Source organism: Benincasa hispida, chromosome 2 (genome assembly GCF_027475165.1).
Source record: "Benincasa hispida cultivar pf3 chromosome 2, pf3_genome.v1.1, whole genome shotgun sequence".
NCBI classification, from domain to species: Eukaryota; Viridiplantae; Streptophyta; class Magnoliopsida; order Cucurbitales; family Cucurbitaceae; genus Benincasa; species Benincasa hispida.
Window position 1 is genome coordinate 4,772,410 of NC_143479.1, and position 20,465 is coordinate 4,792,874.

General features: G+C 32.5%; 1 protein-coding gene across 1 annotated transcript; it reads left to right on the plus strand.

Moving 5' to 3' along the window:
• The first annotated feature begins 491 nt into the window (after positions 1 to 491).
• LOC150037600 (uncharacterized) lies at positions 492 to 1,163 on the plus strand. The gene has a single exon (XM_090310954.1). It carries the CDS (start codon positions 492 to 494, stop codon positions 1,161 to 1,163), a length of 672 nt encoding a protein of 223 aa, XP_090167080.1.
• Positions 1,164 to 20,465: the final 19,302 nt, after the last annotated feature.

The window sequence follows — 20,465 nt, forward strand, 5'->3', positions numbered from 1 at the left end:
AACTATCTAATCTCCACACTTTGATTAAGGTTGTGAGCTAATTATAACCTCGATTTGTTGATAAGAAACGGTTAAGAAAATGCTTTAGGACTGAAATAAGTCCAATTGATTGTGTCAAAGGTTGTTCCTATTTTTAGGGATTAGTTATTTTATTATTCATGCTCTATAATTGTGGAGCAAGTATAGAACTTTTTGTTAGAGGGTTGTTATGTTAAGCTTTAAATATTGTTATGTTCATCTTTGTAATGCAGATTTCTATTGTCTTTGGCTTAACAAGTTTTACTACATAATTCATTGTTTCAACTTTGCAATAACAGAATCCTTTGTTTTTCTCATATTAAAACAACAATTGGTATCAGAGCCTCATTCTTGAGGGATCTTTGAGTGAGTGTTTTTTGTGTCATGGATATTCAAGCAAGTTCCCTTCAATTTCTCCACTAGTGTTTGATGGAGACAACTACCAGGTTTGGGCAGTTCATATGAAGGCATATATGGAAGCTTTGGATATTTGGGAAGCTGTGGAAGAGGATTATGAAATTCCTGACCTCCCAAACATTCCTACCACGGCACAGATTAAATTATGGAAGGAGAAAAAGACAAGAAAATACAAGGCAAAGGCTTGTTTGTTTGCTGAAGTCTCATCTACTATATTCACTCGAATAATGACTCTAAAATCAGCATATGAGATATGGAATTATCTCAAGTTAGAGTATGAGGGAGATGCAAGAATCAAAGGAATGCGTGTGCTAAATTTGATTCGAGAATTCGAGTTGGAGAGGATGAAGAAAATAGAATCAATTAAAGAGTATTCTGATAGGTTATTGGGCATAGCAAACCGAATCAGATTACTTGGTTCTACATTTAAGAACTCAAGAATTGTTCAAAAGATTCTTGTAACAATGCCTGAAAAATTTGAGGCATCTATTTCAGCCTTGGAAAATACCAAGGATCTAACTCAAATTACTCTTGCAGAAATTCTCAATGCTTTACAATCACAGGAGCAAAGAAGAGCTATGAGGCTAGAAGGTGTTGTTGAAGGAGCCTTGCAAGCGAAACATGAGAATGCAAGGAACAACAAGAAGAATCAAAATCCTAATGGAGAATCCTCAGTCAACAACAAAATAGGAGTTAAAAAGGGGTCCTATCCTCCATGTCAACATTGAGAAGGGGTCCTATCCTCCATGTCATCCTCCTTTCAAATGTTGGAGAAGACCAGACGCCAAGTGCACCAAATGTAACTAAATGGGGCATGAAGCTGTAATTTGCAGGAGCAAGAATCAACAGAAATGTGAAGAGGCTAAGATTGTTGATCAGGAGAAGAAGGAGGAACAATTGTTTGTGGCTACATGTTTATAGGTAGTGAATCAAACGAAAGCTAGTTAATTGGCAGTGGCTGCACCAATCATATGACTTATGACAAGGAATTGTTTAGAGATTTGAAGCCAACTAATATCACCAAAGTAAGAATCGGCAATGGGGATTACATCTCTATCAAAGGAAAAGGCACTGTTGCGATTACAAGCTATATAGGTATAAAGCATATACAAGATGTTCTCTTTGTTCCTGACATTTAACCATAATTTGTTGAGTGTAGGTCAACTTATTGAAAAAGGCTTTAAAGTTACTTTTGAAGATAAATATCATTTGATTAAGGATGCAGCTAATCAGGAATTTTTCAAAGTTAAAATGAAAGGAAAGAGTTTCTCACTCAATCCTTTAGAGAAGAAGCAATCTGTTTTTCTTCTCAAGGAAGATGTCACATAGATTTGGCACAAGAGAGTTGGACACTATCATCATCAAAGTTTGTTCAACTAAAACAAAATGAGCTAGCATTTAATGTTCCCAAGCTTGGTGATGCAATCTGAAGTTGCAAAGCATGTCAGTTTGGAAAACTAAATAGGAAGCCATTCCAAAAGTCAACTTGGAGAGCCACTTGCAAGTTGTAGCTCATCCACACAGATGTTGTAGGACCGCAAAGAACACCTTCTTTAAAAGGTAGTCTCTATTATATTGCCTTTATTGATGACTTCACCCATATGTGCTTGATTTTTTTTCCTGAAGTTTAAATCAAAAGTAGCTCAAGTTTTTTGGAAATTCAAAGAAAGAGTTGAGAATGAAAGTGGTTGCAAATTTCAAATTGTAAGATTCGACAATGGGAAAGAGTACACATCGGCAAAATTTGACAAGTTTTGTGAAATTTCAGGCATAGAGCATCAACTTACAACCCCTTACACACCCCAACAAAATGGAGTTAGTGAGAGAAGAAATAGATACATCATGGAGATGTCAAGATGTATGTTGCATGAGAAAAATCTGCCAAAGAAGTTTTGGGCAGAGGCAGCAAATATGATTATGTTTCTTCAAAACAGGCTTCCGATAAAGGCAGTGAAGGAACAAACACCATTTGAGGCTTGGTATAGTTACAAACCCTTGTTGAAATTTCTTAGAGTATTTGGTTGCTTGTGTTTTACTCATGTTCCATAGAACAAGCATGACAAGCTTGATAGGAGAGCTTCATCAGGTTTTTTTTTATAAGCTATAGTACTGTCAGCAAGGCCTATAAAATTTTCCAGCCACAAACTGTAAATATTGTTGTTAACAGGGACGTCCACTTCCTGAAGGATGAAGAGTGGAGCTGGGATGAAGAAGAGAAGAAAGATCGCCCCATAACAGAGCAACTCAAGTTCTCTGGTTCAAGGGTCAAAGAAAAAAATGATTTGCAAAATGAAACAGTGGATGATGTGCCTGTGAGTGGAGCAAGGTTACTCTCAGATGTTTATGAAAGATGCAATGTTGCTATGTGTGAACCTGCTAACTATGCAGAAGCAAAAAAGGATCAAAGGTGGATGGTTGTAATGGAGGAGGAGATGCCAATGATAAAGAAGAACAAGACTTGGATCCTTATAGATAGACCTCAAGGCAGGAAGGTAATTGGTGTGAAGTGGATATTTAGAACCAAGTTTAATGCCGATGGCTTGATCAACAAACATAAAGCCAGACTTGTGGTTAAAGGGTATGCTCAAATCTTTGGTGTTGATTACTCTGACACTTTTGCTCCTGTTGCTAGATTAGACACAATCAGGTTATTGCTCACAATAGTTGCACAAAAGGCCTGGAAAGTTTTTCAGTTGGATGTCAAATCAGCTTTTTTAAATGGTTTCCTACAAGAAGAAATTTATGTTAAACAACCCCAAGGATTTTTTAAGGAAAATGAAGAAGATAAGGTTTATCTTCTCAAGAAGGCTCTCTATGGACTAAAACAAGCTCCAAAAGCTTGGTACAGCAAAATTGATGAATATTTGCTAAACTTAGGTTTGTGAAAAGTCTATCAGAAACAATCTTGTATGTTAAGCACAATAGTACTGACATTCTTATAGTTTCATTGTATGTTAATGACTTGCTAGTTACAGGAAACAACACAGATCATAATCAGAATTTCCAACAAGAGATGATGAAGACGTTTGAAATGACAGATCTGGGGTTCATGTCATACTTCTTTGACATGGAGATTAAGCAAGGGCAAGATGAAATTTTCATATACCAGAAAAAATATGTAAAGGAAATATTGGAGAAGTTTCAAATGGATGAATGCAAGGCGGCAAGAACTCCAATGAATCAAAAGGAGAAGTTATGCAAAGAAGATGGTGCTATCAAAGTTGGTGAAGGATATTTTAGAAGTTTGATTAGTTGCTTGATGTATCTCATAGCAACAAGGCCAGACATTTTGAATGTTGTAAGTATTTTGTCTCAATTTATGCATTGTGCGAGCGAATTACATCTCAAGGCTACTAAAAGACTGATACGATATGTAAAGCACAAGTGATTTTGGTATCAAGTTCACAAGAAGCAAGGAGTTCAAGCTGATTGGTTTTTCTGACAGTGACTGGGGAGGTTCCATTGATGATATGAGGAGCACTTCAGGCTATTGTTTTACTCTTGGCTCTAGTGTTTTCTCATGGAGCTCAAAGAAGCAAGAAATTATAGCCCAATCCACCGCCGAAGCAGAGTTTATTGTTGCAACAACTACTGTTAATCAAGCTTTATGGCTAAGAAAATTTTTATTTGACCTTGATTTTTAGCAGAAAGAAAGTACAGAGATTCTTGTTGACAACCAAGCTGCTATTGCTATCTCTCATAATCCTATGTTTCATGGGAAGACTAAACATTTTAACATCAAGTTATTTTTCTCAAGGGAAGTACAGAAACATGGAGATGTAACTCTTGTCTACTGCAAAACAGAAAATCAATTTGAAGATATTTTAACAAAACCATTGTCTGCTTGTAAGTTTGAGTTTCTAAGGTCAAGACTTGGTGTTTGTAGCTCCTAAAGCAAGGAGTGTTAAGAAAATGTTTTACGATTGAAACAAGTCCACTCTGTTTAAGTTGATTGTGTCAAAGGTTGTTCCTATTTTTAGGGATTAGTTACTTTGTTATTCATGCTCTATAATTGTGGAGCAAGTATAGGACTTTTTATTAGAGGGTTATTATGTTAAGCTTTAAATATTGTTATGTTCCTCTTTGTAATGCAGATTTCTATTATCTTTGGCTCAACAAGCTTTACTAAATAATTCATTGCTTCAATGTTGCAATAACAGAATCCTTTGTTTTTCTCATATTAAAACAACAGAAACTAAACTTAGTTGATAAAAAATCGACTACAAGAAAAAACAGTTGATAAAAAAATGCATGGCTAAAAAAAGAAAAGAAAAAAAGAAAAAACGAAATTGTGAAGACCACTGTTAGACTAAGGCATTGTGTAAACTAATAGAAACTTAGGCGGAGTTTGGCCTACTAACTTAAGTTGAAGTGAGTTTGTCAAAATAATCAACTTAGTATTTGGCCCACCAACTTTACAAATCGATGTTAAATAACTCAACTCCACAAACTCCAACATTGTTCACTATTGAAGTTTGTACATTTATCGAGGAAACTTTAACTTCCCTCTTTCTCTCGCTTTCCCTCCAATGTTTCTAATGACTCCACCAGTCAGTCGCTCTCGACAACCAACTTCAATGATAACCATCGATGTCAACATGCTTTGACAACCACCTCCCGTGACCAACTTCGAAAATCAACTCTGCCAGTCGCCCATCAACAACTACTACTACTATCGCCTAATGTCCACCTATGATAGCCAAACTTTTACAACTATCTCTAATGTCCAACTTCACACAACTACCACCTTCAATGTCTAACATTCAATTCTACACAACTACCACATCTAACGGCCAAACTTTGACAACTATCTCCTTCGACTAACTCCGACCATCAACTCTATCAATCATCTCTATTAACTAACTCTGATGTACTAATGTTATGAAAACCTACACAGTCTATCCTATACCAAAGAATAATAATCATAACTTGGCTGATGAAAGGGTTTTTTAAAATCAAAATTGAAATTATTAGTTCATAGTGTTTAATAGTCATCTTATATAGCAATTTAATATTAGTAGAAACACTTTGAGGTTTTTTTTTTATTATTTTAAATAGTTTTTATAAAAGATGTTTAAATGCAAATGACATTTTGAAGAACATTTTTTTCCTAGACCCTTATATAAGCATGATCATTTTTTTATTTTGGAACTTTTATCACATTTTCAACACCAACATACGTGTATAATAAGCCATAAACTTCAATTTGACATAAGATGCTATAAATAGCCTTAAAGGATGGCCTACTTTTTTCTCGTATAGTTTGCTCATACATTCAGCAAATGTGAACATATATTCTAATTTTGTTGTTTGTATAACATACTTTATCCACCTCAAGTACAGTTGTTAAATGTAAAAAAATTGTAATATATATGTGAAGTATCAATTGAGTATTGAAATTTTGGAAAAATATGTGTGCAATTGAAAAATTGAACAAAATGCATCTTTGACTTAATAAATCAACTATGCACCTTAAACTCAAACTTTCTAACTCCAGACTAAACACACTCTATCGTGCAAGCACAGACTTCTTGACTGAAGATACACATTAACTTCAGATTTCATAACTCAACTCAGCATCCCAAACAACCTCTTATGTTGGGGGCTATTTAGAATTTTCACATAAATTTTTGCAAATAATTTGAAGTTAGGATATTTTTGTCATTAATTTAGCTCATTTTATCATATATACAACCATTCCAATTATTTATTTGTGTGACATATTAAAAGTATGGCAAAAATTTTTATCATGCAGTACAATAATTATTCAATTAATTATCAGGTTATGAAGATTTTCACTTTTTTTTTTCAAAATTATTTAGCGAAATAGTGAAAATGGAACAGAAGATAGATATCAAAATACTTATTTAAAATTAGGTCGAATTTGATGAAATTGAAAATTTAGAGTTGAAATGGATGCAACTTTCAACGTTTGTTAGTGTCAAATTCGGTTATTTTTCCCATAAATTTATTTTACTTCTAATTTATCTGCATTTAAATGTGCAATATATAGTTTCAATGCTTTTAATGAATAATTTTCATTAGTCCTCATTCAAAAAATAAGAGCTAAATTACAAAAGTACTCCTAAAATTTGTCATTTAAATGTTCTTGTTCATTTTTAAATTATAATTTTACCATTGACTTTTATTAAACCTTTCAAGTAGAGGTAGATTTATCTATACTATATTAAAAAGAGCTATATAGGAAGAATCTTTACATGTCCCTTTTATCCCTACATTTTTCATAAATTTTCATTTTGTCCTTTGTCAAATGATTGTGACTTTTCGAATGTTTGTCCATTTGAAAACAAGTGGATGTGGCTTTTTCATTTTTAGTTTACAAAATAATTTTATATTTTAAAAAATAAGCCTTAGGTCCAATAAGTGTAATCAATGTTCATGGGATGTGACTCCTCGAGATAGAATAAAATAAATACTAATTGGATTTAATAGAGGATTTAATTGCAAAATAGTAATTACTACAGTGAAATAATTCATCATTTATTGTGACTTCACAGTATATATATGATAACATTAGAATAAAAATTATTGCATTATATATGTTACAATACTTGAATTTTAACATTTTAATTCGATAACTTAATTAATTTAGAAAAAGAAATTCGATAATCTAAAAACTAAAACAAAATTTCTCTCTTTGTATTAGATATAAGATTTTCTTTTAAAAAAAATGATAAGATGAGAAGTATAAATAAAAATACATTAGCTAACTTTTTTCATTGATAATATTATGAATATTATAATAGAAAATAGATGTTCATTGCTTAGTGTCCCAAAGGCCATATATCATTGTCCATGTGTCATGTAGTTATTCATGTTTGGTGTCTATGTAAGTCCACATCTTACTTGCCACTTTACCTATAAATAGTGACATTTTGTGGATCTTAAGAACACACCTACATTGGTGAGAATTTACTTCTACCAATTTCCATATTATCCAATTTCATGCTTTTGATTATTTTATGTTTTAGTTATTTTATTTTCTAATTTTAGTTTTTATTTATTTATTGTTATTATATAAAATATTATTATATTATATTTTTCATATTTGTATTCTCGTTGTGCTCCTCAATTTTCATAATACATTATCAGCACGAGCTTCTGTCATTTTCTTCCCTAAAGGTGGGTTCTAAAGGTATGTTGGTTTTTCCCTCTTCGTTATAATTAATAAATTAAATGTTATTTTGCATATTTAGTACATATTAAATTTCTAATATAAATATAATATTTTGATGGTGTTGTCATGACAAACCTTACAAAATTAGAATTCGCAGCCTTTGACATTAATGACAATAATTATTTGTCATGGGTGCTCGATACCAAAATTTGTCTGGATGCTATGAACTTGGGAGAAACAATTAAAGAAGAAAATATGACATCCAGTAAGGACAAAGCATAAGCTATGATTTTCCTTCGTCATCATCTCCACGAGGGATTGAAAATGGAGTATCTTACCATAAAAAATCCCTGTATCTTGTGAAAAATTTAAGAAACATGTATGATCATCAAAAAACAGTTATTCTTCCTAAAGCTCGTTATGAGTGGATGCACTTGAGACTACAAGATTTCAAATCAGTAAGTGATTACAACTCCGCATAATTTAAAATCAATTCAAAATTGTTGATATGCGGAGAGAAAATTACTGAAGCTGATATGTTAGAGAACACATTTTCTACATTTTATGTCTCGAATATGCTCTTGCAGCAGCAATATCGAGAGAAAGGTTTTAAACAGTATTCGAAATTAATTTCATGTCTTCTCGTGGCCGAACAATATAACAAGTTATTGATGAAAAATCATGAATCTCGACCAATCGGAACAACATCATTCCCTGAAATGAATGCTGTGAATTTTAATAATAATCGTGGTTGAAGTTGTGGTCGTGGTCGAGGTCGTGACCGTGGCAGAGGAAGAAATAATTATTATTTTTGTGGTGGTCGTTCTAATCATTTAAATTTCGAAAGAATCACACAAAATGATAATCACAAAGGAAAAGCTCCAAAAGATAAAAGTCCAAAGAGTGTTGAAAATAAATGCTTCTGATGCGGAATGACTGGGCATTGGTCACATACTTGTCGTACGTCAAAACACTTAGTTGACCTCTATCAAGCCTCCCTAAATGAAAAAGAGAAAAATGTGAAAGCAAAATTTGCATACCAGGATAATGACATATTTGACCCATCTCATATGACAAATTTGGATGTGGTGGACTTCTTTGAATCTCAAGAGAAGATTGACACAGCTGGTGGCACATCAAGTGTTTCTTTTGACTTTGAGAATATCTAGACTTAATGTTGTGGTTTTCTTTTAGCTATCTTCATTTTTTTTAGTAACTTTTGTATATTTTAAGTGTTGTTTTTCTTATTGCAATTATTTTCATTTAATGAAGAAACATGGATCATTTTTAAATGTTGGGTGTTTGAAAAAAGAGCAAAGAAGATCTATGTCTGGCAAACAGTGCAACTACACATACAATACCTAACGATTTTCCACAAAGTGGTGACGAAAGGCACAAATAAAAAATAATTTTCCAAATTGACAATGCTGAAAGCAAAATTAAATACAATATCAGGTTCTGCAAATTTGATCGAATGTTTTAGAAAAGCAAATATTATTTTTCCTAGAGGAACAAAATTTACAATTGACAATGCATTGTTCTCTAGTCAATCAATAGAAATCTTCTAAGTTTTAAAGATACACGTTGCAATGCTTATCATATTGAGACTGACAGTAAGAATAATGTGGAATATCTATATATCATATTCACTGTCACAAATGAAAAACGTATATTGGAAGTGTTGCCTGCTTTATCTTCTGGATTGTATTATACTCATATACGAGTAATTGAAACATATACAACAATGAACCTAAAGTTCATATTTTAGACATATTTACAAATTGGCATGACCAATTGGGTCATCCAAGATCTATAATGATGAGGAGAATTATTGAGAATTCAAATGGATACTCATTGAAGAACCAAAAGATTCTTCAATCTAATGAATTATCATGTGATGCTTGCTTTACTATAACAATTTTGGGCCTATCGGTTGAAAATAGTATTACGGATGTATAATGTCGGTTAAAAAACTGGATTTTTAATGTCGGTTTTAAACCGACATTGAAGATGGCCTACAATGTCAATTTAAAACCGACATTAAACGCCTCCCGTGATTTTTTTATTTTTTTTAATTTTATCAAATTTTCATTTCCCTCGCTCATGATCTTCTCTCAGCTCGCACCGCTCTCACTTTACCAAAATTGAAAACCCTCGACCAACTCTTACCCAAACAAACTCTCTCCTCTCTTAGCTAGTTGCTCGGTCGTTGCCATCAGGTGGGGTTGTCATCACTGGTGCTCTGAGCTTGGGGGGAGGGGGTTACGTTGGTTGTTCAGATTCAAGTGGGATTGCGTTGGTTATCCGGCTTCAGGTGGGGTTGTATTGGTTGTCCGATTGGTCCTGTGGGTTGGGTGTTCTCCGGCTAGTCGCGTGGGATTTGGTTGTGCGGTTGGGTGTTCTCCGACGGGTTTCTTTCGGTGGGTTATTCTCCTGCTGGTCGCGTGGGTTTTGGTTTTGTAGTTGGGTGTTCTCCAGCAGGTTTCTTTCGATGGGTTGGGTGTTCTCCGGCTGGTCGATCGCGTGGGTTTTGGTTGTGCAGTTGGGTGTTCTCTGGCGAGTTTCTTTCAGTGGGTTGTTCTCCGGCTGGTTGCGTGGGTTTTGGTTGTGCGGTTGGGTGTTCTCCGGCAGGTTTCTTTCGGTGGGTTGTTCTCCAGCTGGTCGATCATGTGGGTTTTAGTTGTGCGGTTGGGTGTTCTCCGGTGGGTTTCTTTCAGTGGGTTGTCTAGTGGGTTTCGTGGGTTTTGTCCGGTGGGTTTCTTTCGGTGGTTCTGGTCGTAGAAGTGGGTCACCGGCATCGTGGTCAGCTCGCCGTTTGTCAGATCTGCTGTCTCAACTCTTTTTGCAAAGGTCCGGTGCTCTCCGACGTTCCAATCTTCAAGCTCTGGTTCGAATCTCTTCAAGTTTATGGGTTGTTTAAGTTGTTTTATTCATTTTATTTTTATTTTAATGATTAAGCTTATTGAAATTTAGAAATGTTAGAATTAAATTAGTTGAAGAATATATAATTGGTTGGTAGTCTTGAAATTTGTTGATTATTGATTGGTGTGGTTCAAGTGTTACTTAAGAGTTATTTGAAATGCCTTTGGTTATTTTTTAGAGAAAAAGTGATAAAGAAAACCGAATACAATGGTGTTGTGTAGTGGAGAGCTTGTTAATGATATTTGGAGAATAAGGAAACATAAGGTACATGAATAAATATAAGATAAAAACAAAAATGGCAATACTTAATGGGCTAAACTAATTTTATGTTTTGTTCCAATGATTAAGCTTCTTTAAATTTGTTGATGTTGCATATTTTACAATCATAATTTTATACTTTTAAATTTTTCCTTGTTATTGTTTTTCTTTTGTTGTAGATTAAGTTGCATATTTTACAATCATAGACAAGTCATGGATGAAAATGAATAGAATGTCAGCTGATGGTTTAGGGGTCGAGATGTTTATTAAAAATGGTTTATAACATTCAAATTTACCGAATTTCATGAATTTTCCATGTTTGAAGTGTGTGAATGCAAAGACTCTAAGACTCTAAATGTGAACAAAATAAGAGATTACTTATTTTTTAATGGTATAGATCAAAGTTATCAAACATGGATTTTTCACGGTGAATCATTACCAATTAAGAAAAACGATGAAAATGTGTCTACTAGTGAAAGAGACGAAGTTGATGAGGATGATGTTGATGTTGATGACACAATTGGAATGTTTGAAGCTATATACAATAACTATTTTAGTGAAAAATCCGATAATTTGTAAGAATTATTAGATGATACAAAGAAACCATTGTACCCAAATTGTAAAACCTTTTCCAAAATATCTACATTAGTAAAGTTATATAATTTGAAAGCTAAATTTGGATGGAGCGATAAGAGTGTCACTGAGTTGTTGGAATTAATTCATGACATATTATTTAGTCCTAATGAAATTCCAACTTCTACTTATGAAGCAAAAAAGATGTTGGGTACTCTTGGAATGAAATACGAGAAGATTCATGCATGAAGAAATGATTGTTGCTTGTTTAGAAAATAACTCTCTAATGAAAATATATGCCCCATTTGTGGTACGTCAAGATGGAAGTTTCAAAAAAAATTAAAGGAAAGGGCTAAGAATATCCCAACAAAAGTCATGTTTTTTTTTTTTTTTTTTTTTTTTTTTGCAGATTGACATGGAAAATTCAACAAGTAGCAGCGAGGATGATAGAAATATGATCCCACAAAAACATAGTAGAATAAGTATTCCACGTGGCCCAACTACAATGTCTGAGTTGGCACAAATAAGAACATCTGGGCAACGGTTGACCATTGATTATAATGAACACGACCGATTGGATTTGGAGCAAAGAAGATGCAAATTTATATTGGAGTTTGTGTTCGACAACAAATACCTATGACGTATAATTCTTGGAAAAATATTCCAAACCATTTAAAAGACAAACTTTTTTATTGTGTAGCGGTATGTTTTCTAAAATTTTAATTCATGTGCATAGAAGTTTATTAGTTTATTGTTTAATTACTTTTTTCATTGTGCAAATGTCATTCGATGTGGACTCTAAGTCCCAACATTGTATACTCATGTTTGCATCTAGGAAGTTTCAGACTTTTAAGACAACATTGACTCAAAAATTCATACTTCCATTTAAGGATGAACTCTCGGTCTTGCAATTTTCTCCCCAACAATATTCTCGTATATATAGAGCAAGATCAGTGGGCATCGTTCGTCAATGAACGATTGAGTGAAGAATGGGATGTAAGTCATTCACAATAAATTAAATGTCAACATTATCATTATTTTGATAGGTAACTTCAACTAGATTTTTTTGTACAGGAAACCAGTCGTCTTCAAAAAGAAAGACGTGCGAAATGTATATATAATCATCACATTTATGGGAAGGGTTATGCGAATCTTGCCCAAGAATTAGTGAGTTTTTCGAATTAAATTAAATCTTTTATTCTAATATGTTTATGCTAATTAAATATGTATGTTCATGTAGAACCTATCGAATGATTCTTCTTATCGGGCGACTTTATGGAAAGAAGCAAGAAAAGGAAAAAAATAATGAATAGTTTGATGAAGCTACTCGAGAATGTGCCAATCGGATTGTAAGTTTATATTGTGCAAAGTTTAAGACAGCATATATAATGTTTGGAACTTGTGATGATATAGATATTGTGTGAAAATTGTAATATGTTTTACAGGATAAATTGGCTGAAGTTTATGAAGGTGAAGATGTTCTAACCAAAGCATTGGGTACAGAGGAACATTGGGGACGTGTTAGAGGAATGGGTGATTTTGTTTCCCATTCCTAATATTTCAAATTAGTAAAACCAAAGTCCTCAATGAGCCAATAAATTAAAGGAGGCTTTAGTGAAAAAAAATGTTCGACATGGTAAAGTGTCAAGAGAAAGAACTCACAGCAGACAATTTCATTAGTCCAAATCATTTTTTGGAAGTGTTGCACTAAGTGCATCTGAAGAAGAAGATACAGAGAAAATACCTAAAGAAGATTTGGAGGTAATTTATTTGTTGTGACTTTTAAATTTTAATCATATTGTACGTACTTAGCCATGCATGACATAAGTTCTTTTAAATTTGTTAAGGGGACACCATGCCACTTGGCTATAGGAACTGTAGATAATATTGTTGCAGTAGCCACAGCATTGATGATGATGTGTCATGCTTAACTGTTAAAATTCTGATTGACATTGTCATTGGAGAAGATTTGCCTATACCAATTCCTGTGAAGGGTAAAATAGAGTCATTAAATCAAGCAATGGGCAAAATAGAGTCATTAAATCAAGCAACAGGCAACTTTGTAAAATGGCCTTGTGAACTTGTAGTTATGGTTGAGGAGAAAAAAGTATGTCTCTTTTTCAGTATATGAGTTTGGTATTTATTATTTTTCCTATTTTGAATTTTTGTAACTTTGGTTATGGTAGGACCATTCAATAATTAAGAGTTTCAGCTAGTCCTCCAAATATACTAACGCCAATGGTACCATCAAACTATTGAACGGACATGCCATGCATAACATGAACGATGTAGACATGATTTGTATCACTTTGGACAAACATATATTTGGAAGAGACAAATTTATTTATTTAGGTTGCGATGATCGGATCTACTGTTGCAATATGGTTGAAATAGGCTACATGTGTATTTTGACATACATTGCGTAAGTATTACTCATCTAGATTCACTCATGTATACTCCGTTTCATGTTTAAATAATAATTTTTACTTTGTTTAGGTATCTTTGGGATGAATGTGGTCATGATATTACAAAGAAGTTTTTTATAATTGATCGAGCAAGAATATCGCCACACATGAAGTCTCAAGATATTCGATCCAAAAAGTTAGCCAATCAATTAGAATTGGCTAATTTAGACCAATTAGTCCTTATTCTATATAACACATGGTAAGTAAATACAAGTTCTTATGTTATTTTTAATTTTCATTATACACATACTAATATTTCAAAATTGTTGCTTATTATAGTTATCATTGGATATTGATTGTAATCAATCTACAAGAAAATTGTGTTTATGTTTTGGACTCTCTTCAAAGTAAGGTTCAAGAAGATTTTCATGGAGTTATAAATATGTAAGTGTAATTGAACTTTCTTAGCTATTAATTGAAGTATTTATGTTTAACTAATGTTTTCAAACTATTTAGTGGATTGAAAGCATGGCAAGCCAAGCATGATCTCCAACACCATCGGCCTTCTCCAAAATGGAAACCTTAAAGGTAAATTTGCATTCATTTTTTTAACAATTTATGTTCATTCGAATATAAGAATAATTGTTTTCAACTTCTTTATATGCAGTGCCCCCGTCAATTAGATTCTGTAGGATGTGGGTACTATGTGCAAAAGTATATACACAAAATAGCACATAATCCTACTACTCCCATCACTAGCCTCGTACATAAATTATTTATTTTTTATATACTAGTTTTAATTTAATAAATAGACGTAAACTTATATTGAATTTATTTCTTTTTTTCCTCTTTGTAGTTCAATACAAAAAATGCATATATCCAAGGAGAGATTGACGTAATTCAAACCCAATAGGCAAGTTTTATTGGTCGATTTGTGTAAGGATGTAATTCTTGTGTTTTTTCTCAATAGAATGTAAATGCTAGCTTAGAATGAATGAAAATTTATCTATTTTTATTGGAAGATTTATGTATAATATTTTTGTGTTCATGGAGTATTTGGTGTTAAGTATTCGTGAAATTGGTACTAATTGATATTTGTGAATGAGAGAAATGATAGCTTGGTGTAAGTATTCTATTTAAGTCCGTTATTGTTATGCAAATGTTGGTGATTAGTGTGTTTATTTCATATTTTGATGAGTAAAATTCATAGGTGGAAGACAAATATTGATGGTTGGCATATAATGTCGTTTTTAACTTCTTGACCAAAAAAATGGATTTAGCAACGGAATTTTAAAAAAGGACAATAATTGATAAAAAAAAAAAGGACAGATTCTGAACTTCAATGTCGGTTAAGAGGGTTTCATTTGAAAAAAGTCTTCAGTCACAACCGACATTAAAGGGCTTTAATATCGGTTGGAAATTTCATTAAAGACCTTTAATGTCGGTTGCAACCGACATTGAAGACTGTGTTATTAAAACCCGACATTAAAGGCAACCAACATTAAAGGGCTTTAATAACACTATCTTTAATGTCGGTAAAGCCCGAAATTCTTCTAGTGCTTTCAAGGAAATTTAATAATTAGACCATTACCAGCTAAAGTGGGGACTAAATCACCTACATTTTTAAAACGAATTCATGGTGATATATGTGGACCCATTAACCCACCAAGTTGACCATTTTGATATTTTATGGTATTAATAGATGCATCCAGCAGATGGTCATACGTGTGCTTATTATCAAGTCGAAATCTTGTATTTTCAAGATTACTTGCTCAAATAATTAAGTTAAGAGCATAATTTCTTGATTATACAATTAAGATTATTCGTCTTGATAATGCTAGTGAATTTACATTCCAAGCTTTTGATTATTATTGTATGTCAATTGGGGTAAGTGTTGAACATTTTGTAGCTCATGTTCATACACAAAATGGTTTAGCATAATCATTTATAAAATGTTTGCAATTAATTGCAAGACCATTACTTATGAGAGTTACGCTTCCTTCATTTGTAATGGTGCATGCTATTTTGCATGCAGCGTCACTTGTACGCATTAGGCCAATAGCTTATCATAGGTACTCACCATTATAGTTAGCTTATGGTCATGAGCCAAATATTTCCAATTTGAGAATTTTTGGATGTGCAGTATATGTTCTAATTGCTCTACTACACTGCAATAAGATGGGTCCTCAAAGGAGGTTAAGAATATATGTTAGATATGCTTCCCCATCAATTATTAAATATCTTGAGTCTCTGACGAGTGATGTATTTACTGCACGATTTCTTGATTGTCATTTTAATGAGACAAATTTTCCAATATTAGGGGGAGAAATTAAAAAGTTGGAAAAAAATTATATGGAATGCATCTTTATTGTCTTATTTAGATCCCCATACAGATCAATGTGAACTTGAAGTTCAGAAAATAATTCATTTGCAAAATATAGCAAATCAATTACCAAATGAATCTATAGATACAAAGTAACTAAGTCAAATATACCAGCTAAATGTTCCATAAAAATTCATATCCCAACACAACAAGTTGTCAATAATGAGTCTGGAACACGCTAGAAGCGTGGTAGACCAGTGGGTTCCAAAGATAAAAATCATCGAAAACGAAAAATAATTAATAGTGAAAAAGACTTGGTTGAGGATGTAAATACTCATAAAGAAATCCTCGACATGACTAGTGAGGAAGGTGAAATACCTAAAGATAATAATGAAATTTCAATAAACTATGTCATGCCAGAAAAAAGATGAAATTGAACTAATGTAATCGTTGACAACGTTTTTGCGTATAATGTTGCTCTTGATATTATATCTGAAAATGAGGATCTTGAACCAAAATCTGTTGAAGAATATCAGCATAGAAAAGATTGGCTTAAGTGGAAAGAAGCAATCGAGGCACAATTAAACTAACTTTCAAAACGTCAGGTTTTTGGACCTGTAGTCCGAACACCAGAAGGTGTTAAACCTGTGGGATACAAATGGGTATTTGTGAGGAAAAGAAATGAAAATAATGAGGTCACAAGATATAAAGAAAGACTAGTTTCATAAGGTTTTTTTTAAAAAAAAAACCTGATATTGATTTTGAGGAGACGTATTCTCTGGTGGTGGATGCAATTATATTAGGATAATTAATTGGCTTGACTGTGTATAAAAGTCTGGATATGCATCTTATGGATGTAGTCACAACATATTTATATGGATATCTTGATAATGATAATTATATGAGAATCCCATAAGGATTTAAGGTACCTGAAACATATACATCAAATTCTCGGGAATAGTATTCAATAAAGTTATAGAGATCACTATTTGAAACAATTAGGACGGATGTGGAACAATCGCCTAAGTGGATATTTATTGAAAGAAAAATATCAAATTAATGAAATATGTCCGTGTGTTTTTATAAAAAAAAAAAAAAAAAAATCACAATCAAGATTTGCTATAACTGTATATATTAATGACTTGAATATAATTGGAAATCCTGAAGAGCTTTCAAAAGCAATAAAATATCTTCATAAAGAATTTGATATGAAAGATCTCAGAAAAACAAAATGTTGCCTTGGTTTGCAAATTGAGTATTTAACATATGGAATATTTATTTATCAGTCAACTTCTACAAGAAAAATTTTGAAAAGATTTTATATGGACAAAACACATCCATTAAATATTCCAATGGAAGTCCATTCATTGGATATAAAGAAAGATATATTTCGACCTCAAGAAGATAATGAAAAACTTCTTGGTCCTGAAGTACCATATCTTGGTGCAATTGGTACACTTATGTATCTTGCTAATAATAAGACCAGATATTGCATTTTCAGTAAATTTATTAGCTAGATATAGTTCTTCTCCTACAAAAAGACATTGGAATGGAATTAAGCTTCCATATACTTTGTTATCTCCGAGGAATAATCGATATGGGTTTGTTTTATTCAAATAAATCAAATTTTGATTAAGTTGGTTATGCAGATTCTGGATAGTTATTTGATCCACCAAAGCTAGATCTCAAACAGATTATCTATTCACATGTGGAGGAACTGTTATATCTTGGTAATCGGTGAAACAGACTACAATGGCCGCTTCCTCAAATCATGCTAAAATTCTTGCAATTCACGAGGCTAGTTGAGAATGTGTATAGCTAAGGTCAATGACTCAACACATTCGTGAAACGTGTGACTTGTCTTCTAATAAAAATCTTCCAACAATATTATACGAAGACAACACAGCTTGCATAGCCCAACTCAAAGAAGGATATATTAAAGGAGATAGAACAAAGCATATTTAATCGAAACTTTTCTATACTCATGATCTTGAAAAAACTGGCAATATCACCGTATAACAAATTTATTCAAAGGATATCCTGGTAGACTTATTTACAAAGACATTACCATTCGCAACTTTTGAAACATTAGTGCACAATATTGGAATGCGGTGACTCAGAGATCTTAAGTGATGTTTTCATGAGGGGGAGTAAATATATTGTATTTTTTTAGGAGTATGTATTATATGAAATATGTACTCTTTTTCCTTCACTAGGGTTTTTCTCATTGGGTTTTTCCTATTAAGGATTTAACGAGGCATAGTTCATATATAGATATATGGGCATCTAAGGGGGAGTATTATGAATATTATGATAGAAAATAGATGTTCATTGCTTAGTATCCCAAATGCTATATATTACCATTCATGTTGTCCATGTGCTATGTAGTTATTCATGCTTAGTCTCCATGTAAGTCCACATCCTACTTGCCACTTTGCTTATAAATAGTGGCATTTGATGAATCTTAAGAATATACCTACATTGGTGAGAATTCCACTTCCACCAATTTTCATATTATCAAATTTCATGATTTTTGTTATTCTATGTGTTAGTTATTTTATTTTATAATTTTAATTTTCCATATCTGTATTCCTGTTGAACTCTTCAATTTTCATTACAAATAACACTTTATCTAATTTATAAAAATTAATGGTAACTAAAATGAAATTATATAATAATCCTGTATTATATTAATCACTATTTAAAAAATAATTAAAACTATAAAATTTCCTCTAGATTGCACGTGCTTCTTAACTAGTTACTTAAACACACACAAAGTTGGTGGCTTTTGTTGCCAATATGCTTTAATTACCTACATAAAGTTTCTTTATATAAATGAAGCTTAAAGAAAGAAAGAAAGAAAAAGCAATCCAATAAACAAAACCATTATAGTACTAGAATATTCAAGTACATTGTTCTTTACCACTTTTAAATGGTGTAGCCACCGCCATATGTTTGAACTTAAAAGAAACTCCTTTTAAATTAAACATATATACATTTTTCATCTTTCTAATCAAATTGCTGCTAGCAATTTTCAGACCTATTTAAGGTACATTTAATTTCAATGTTTCAATTTCTTGTATAGATTTAGCTTTCATGCTTCTCAATTAATTTTTTTTCTAATTAGTAGCATTAATATTCAATTATACTTATATACAATTAGTTTTTATTAGTCTTATATTTTATGTTTTAGTTCCTTTACATATATATATCGATGGGTAATCATCTTCATTAAAGAAAAGTAATAGTATTTTTTTTTAGAATAGGTGATATTATTATACAACAACAAGAGGAATCCTACAGCCCGGGATCAAGACATCAAAGCAACAAAACACAAGCAAAGACATGACAACAAAACCACAAACAAAGACAACAAGATAAGACCATAACACAGTCAAAACATAAACTTATATATCTCAAACAATCAAGGAGAAAGCCAGAGAAAAGAAACCAAAACCCCACAACTAGGGACAATAGCAAAACAAAAAGCAACAAGTTCAAATTAATGCATATCTAGAAGTAGTATCGCATCATTTTGCGCATAACATAGCATATCTTTTAGCAATCAATTCCATTGTGCTTGTGGCAAAGGGTTATACCCAAGTCGAGAGAGTCGACTATAAGGAGACTTTCTCATTTATTGCCACGTTGAAGTCTATTCAGATATTTCTTTCCATTGCCTCATATTATGACTATGAGATTTGGAAAATGGACTTCAAACCAGATTTTCTGAATGGCAATCTTGAAGAGTCCATTAATATGGAGCAGCCTGAGGGATTCATAACCCAAGCTCAAGAGTAAAAGGTTTGCAAGCTTAATCGGTCCATTTATGGATTGAAGCAAGCTTCTCATCTTGGAATAGAAGATTTGATACTGGGTTCAAATCTTATGGCTTTGATCAAAATGTTGATCAACCTTGTATTTACAAGAAAATCATCAACAATTCAATAGCTTTTCTTGTGCTATATGTAGAGATATTTTACTCATTGGGAATGATGTAGGCATGCATACTGAAATTAAGAATTGGCTAGCAATCCAATTCCAAATGAAAGAAAGATGTAGGCATGCTAACTAAAATTAAGTATTAGACTTCAATTTAAGACCCATACAAGTGAATTAGTTGCTGAAATTTTGCAGAAACTTTTCCTCTCCAAACCCTCATCCATCTAAAATCTATTGGCCTTAATTCAGTGTTTCCACCACACATTCTAAGCTTGAGAATAGTAGAGAAGGTCTCTTAGTGGTCCATGCAAATTTGAAGTCTCAATTCATGGAGTGAAAATGTGTTTGAAGAGATTCATCAAAGGTTGTAGTTCTTGAAACCCTTTCTCTGAAATTTTGTTTCAATGCATGTTTTTAAACTCAAATTAAGTGTAATTAGAGTGCTTATTGATTCTGATTTCTTCCGTTA

Bases quoted from the DNA above. Each gene is read 5' to 3' on its own strand.
- LOC150037600 (XM_090310954.1), top strand. From the start codon at position 492: ATGGAAGCTTTGGATATTTGGGAAGCTGTGGAAGAGGATTATGAAATT.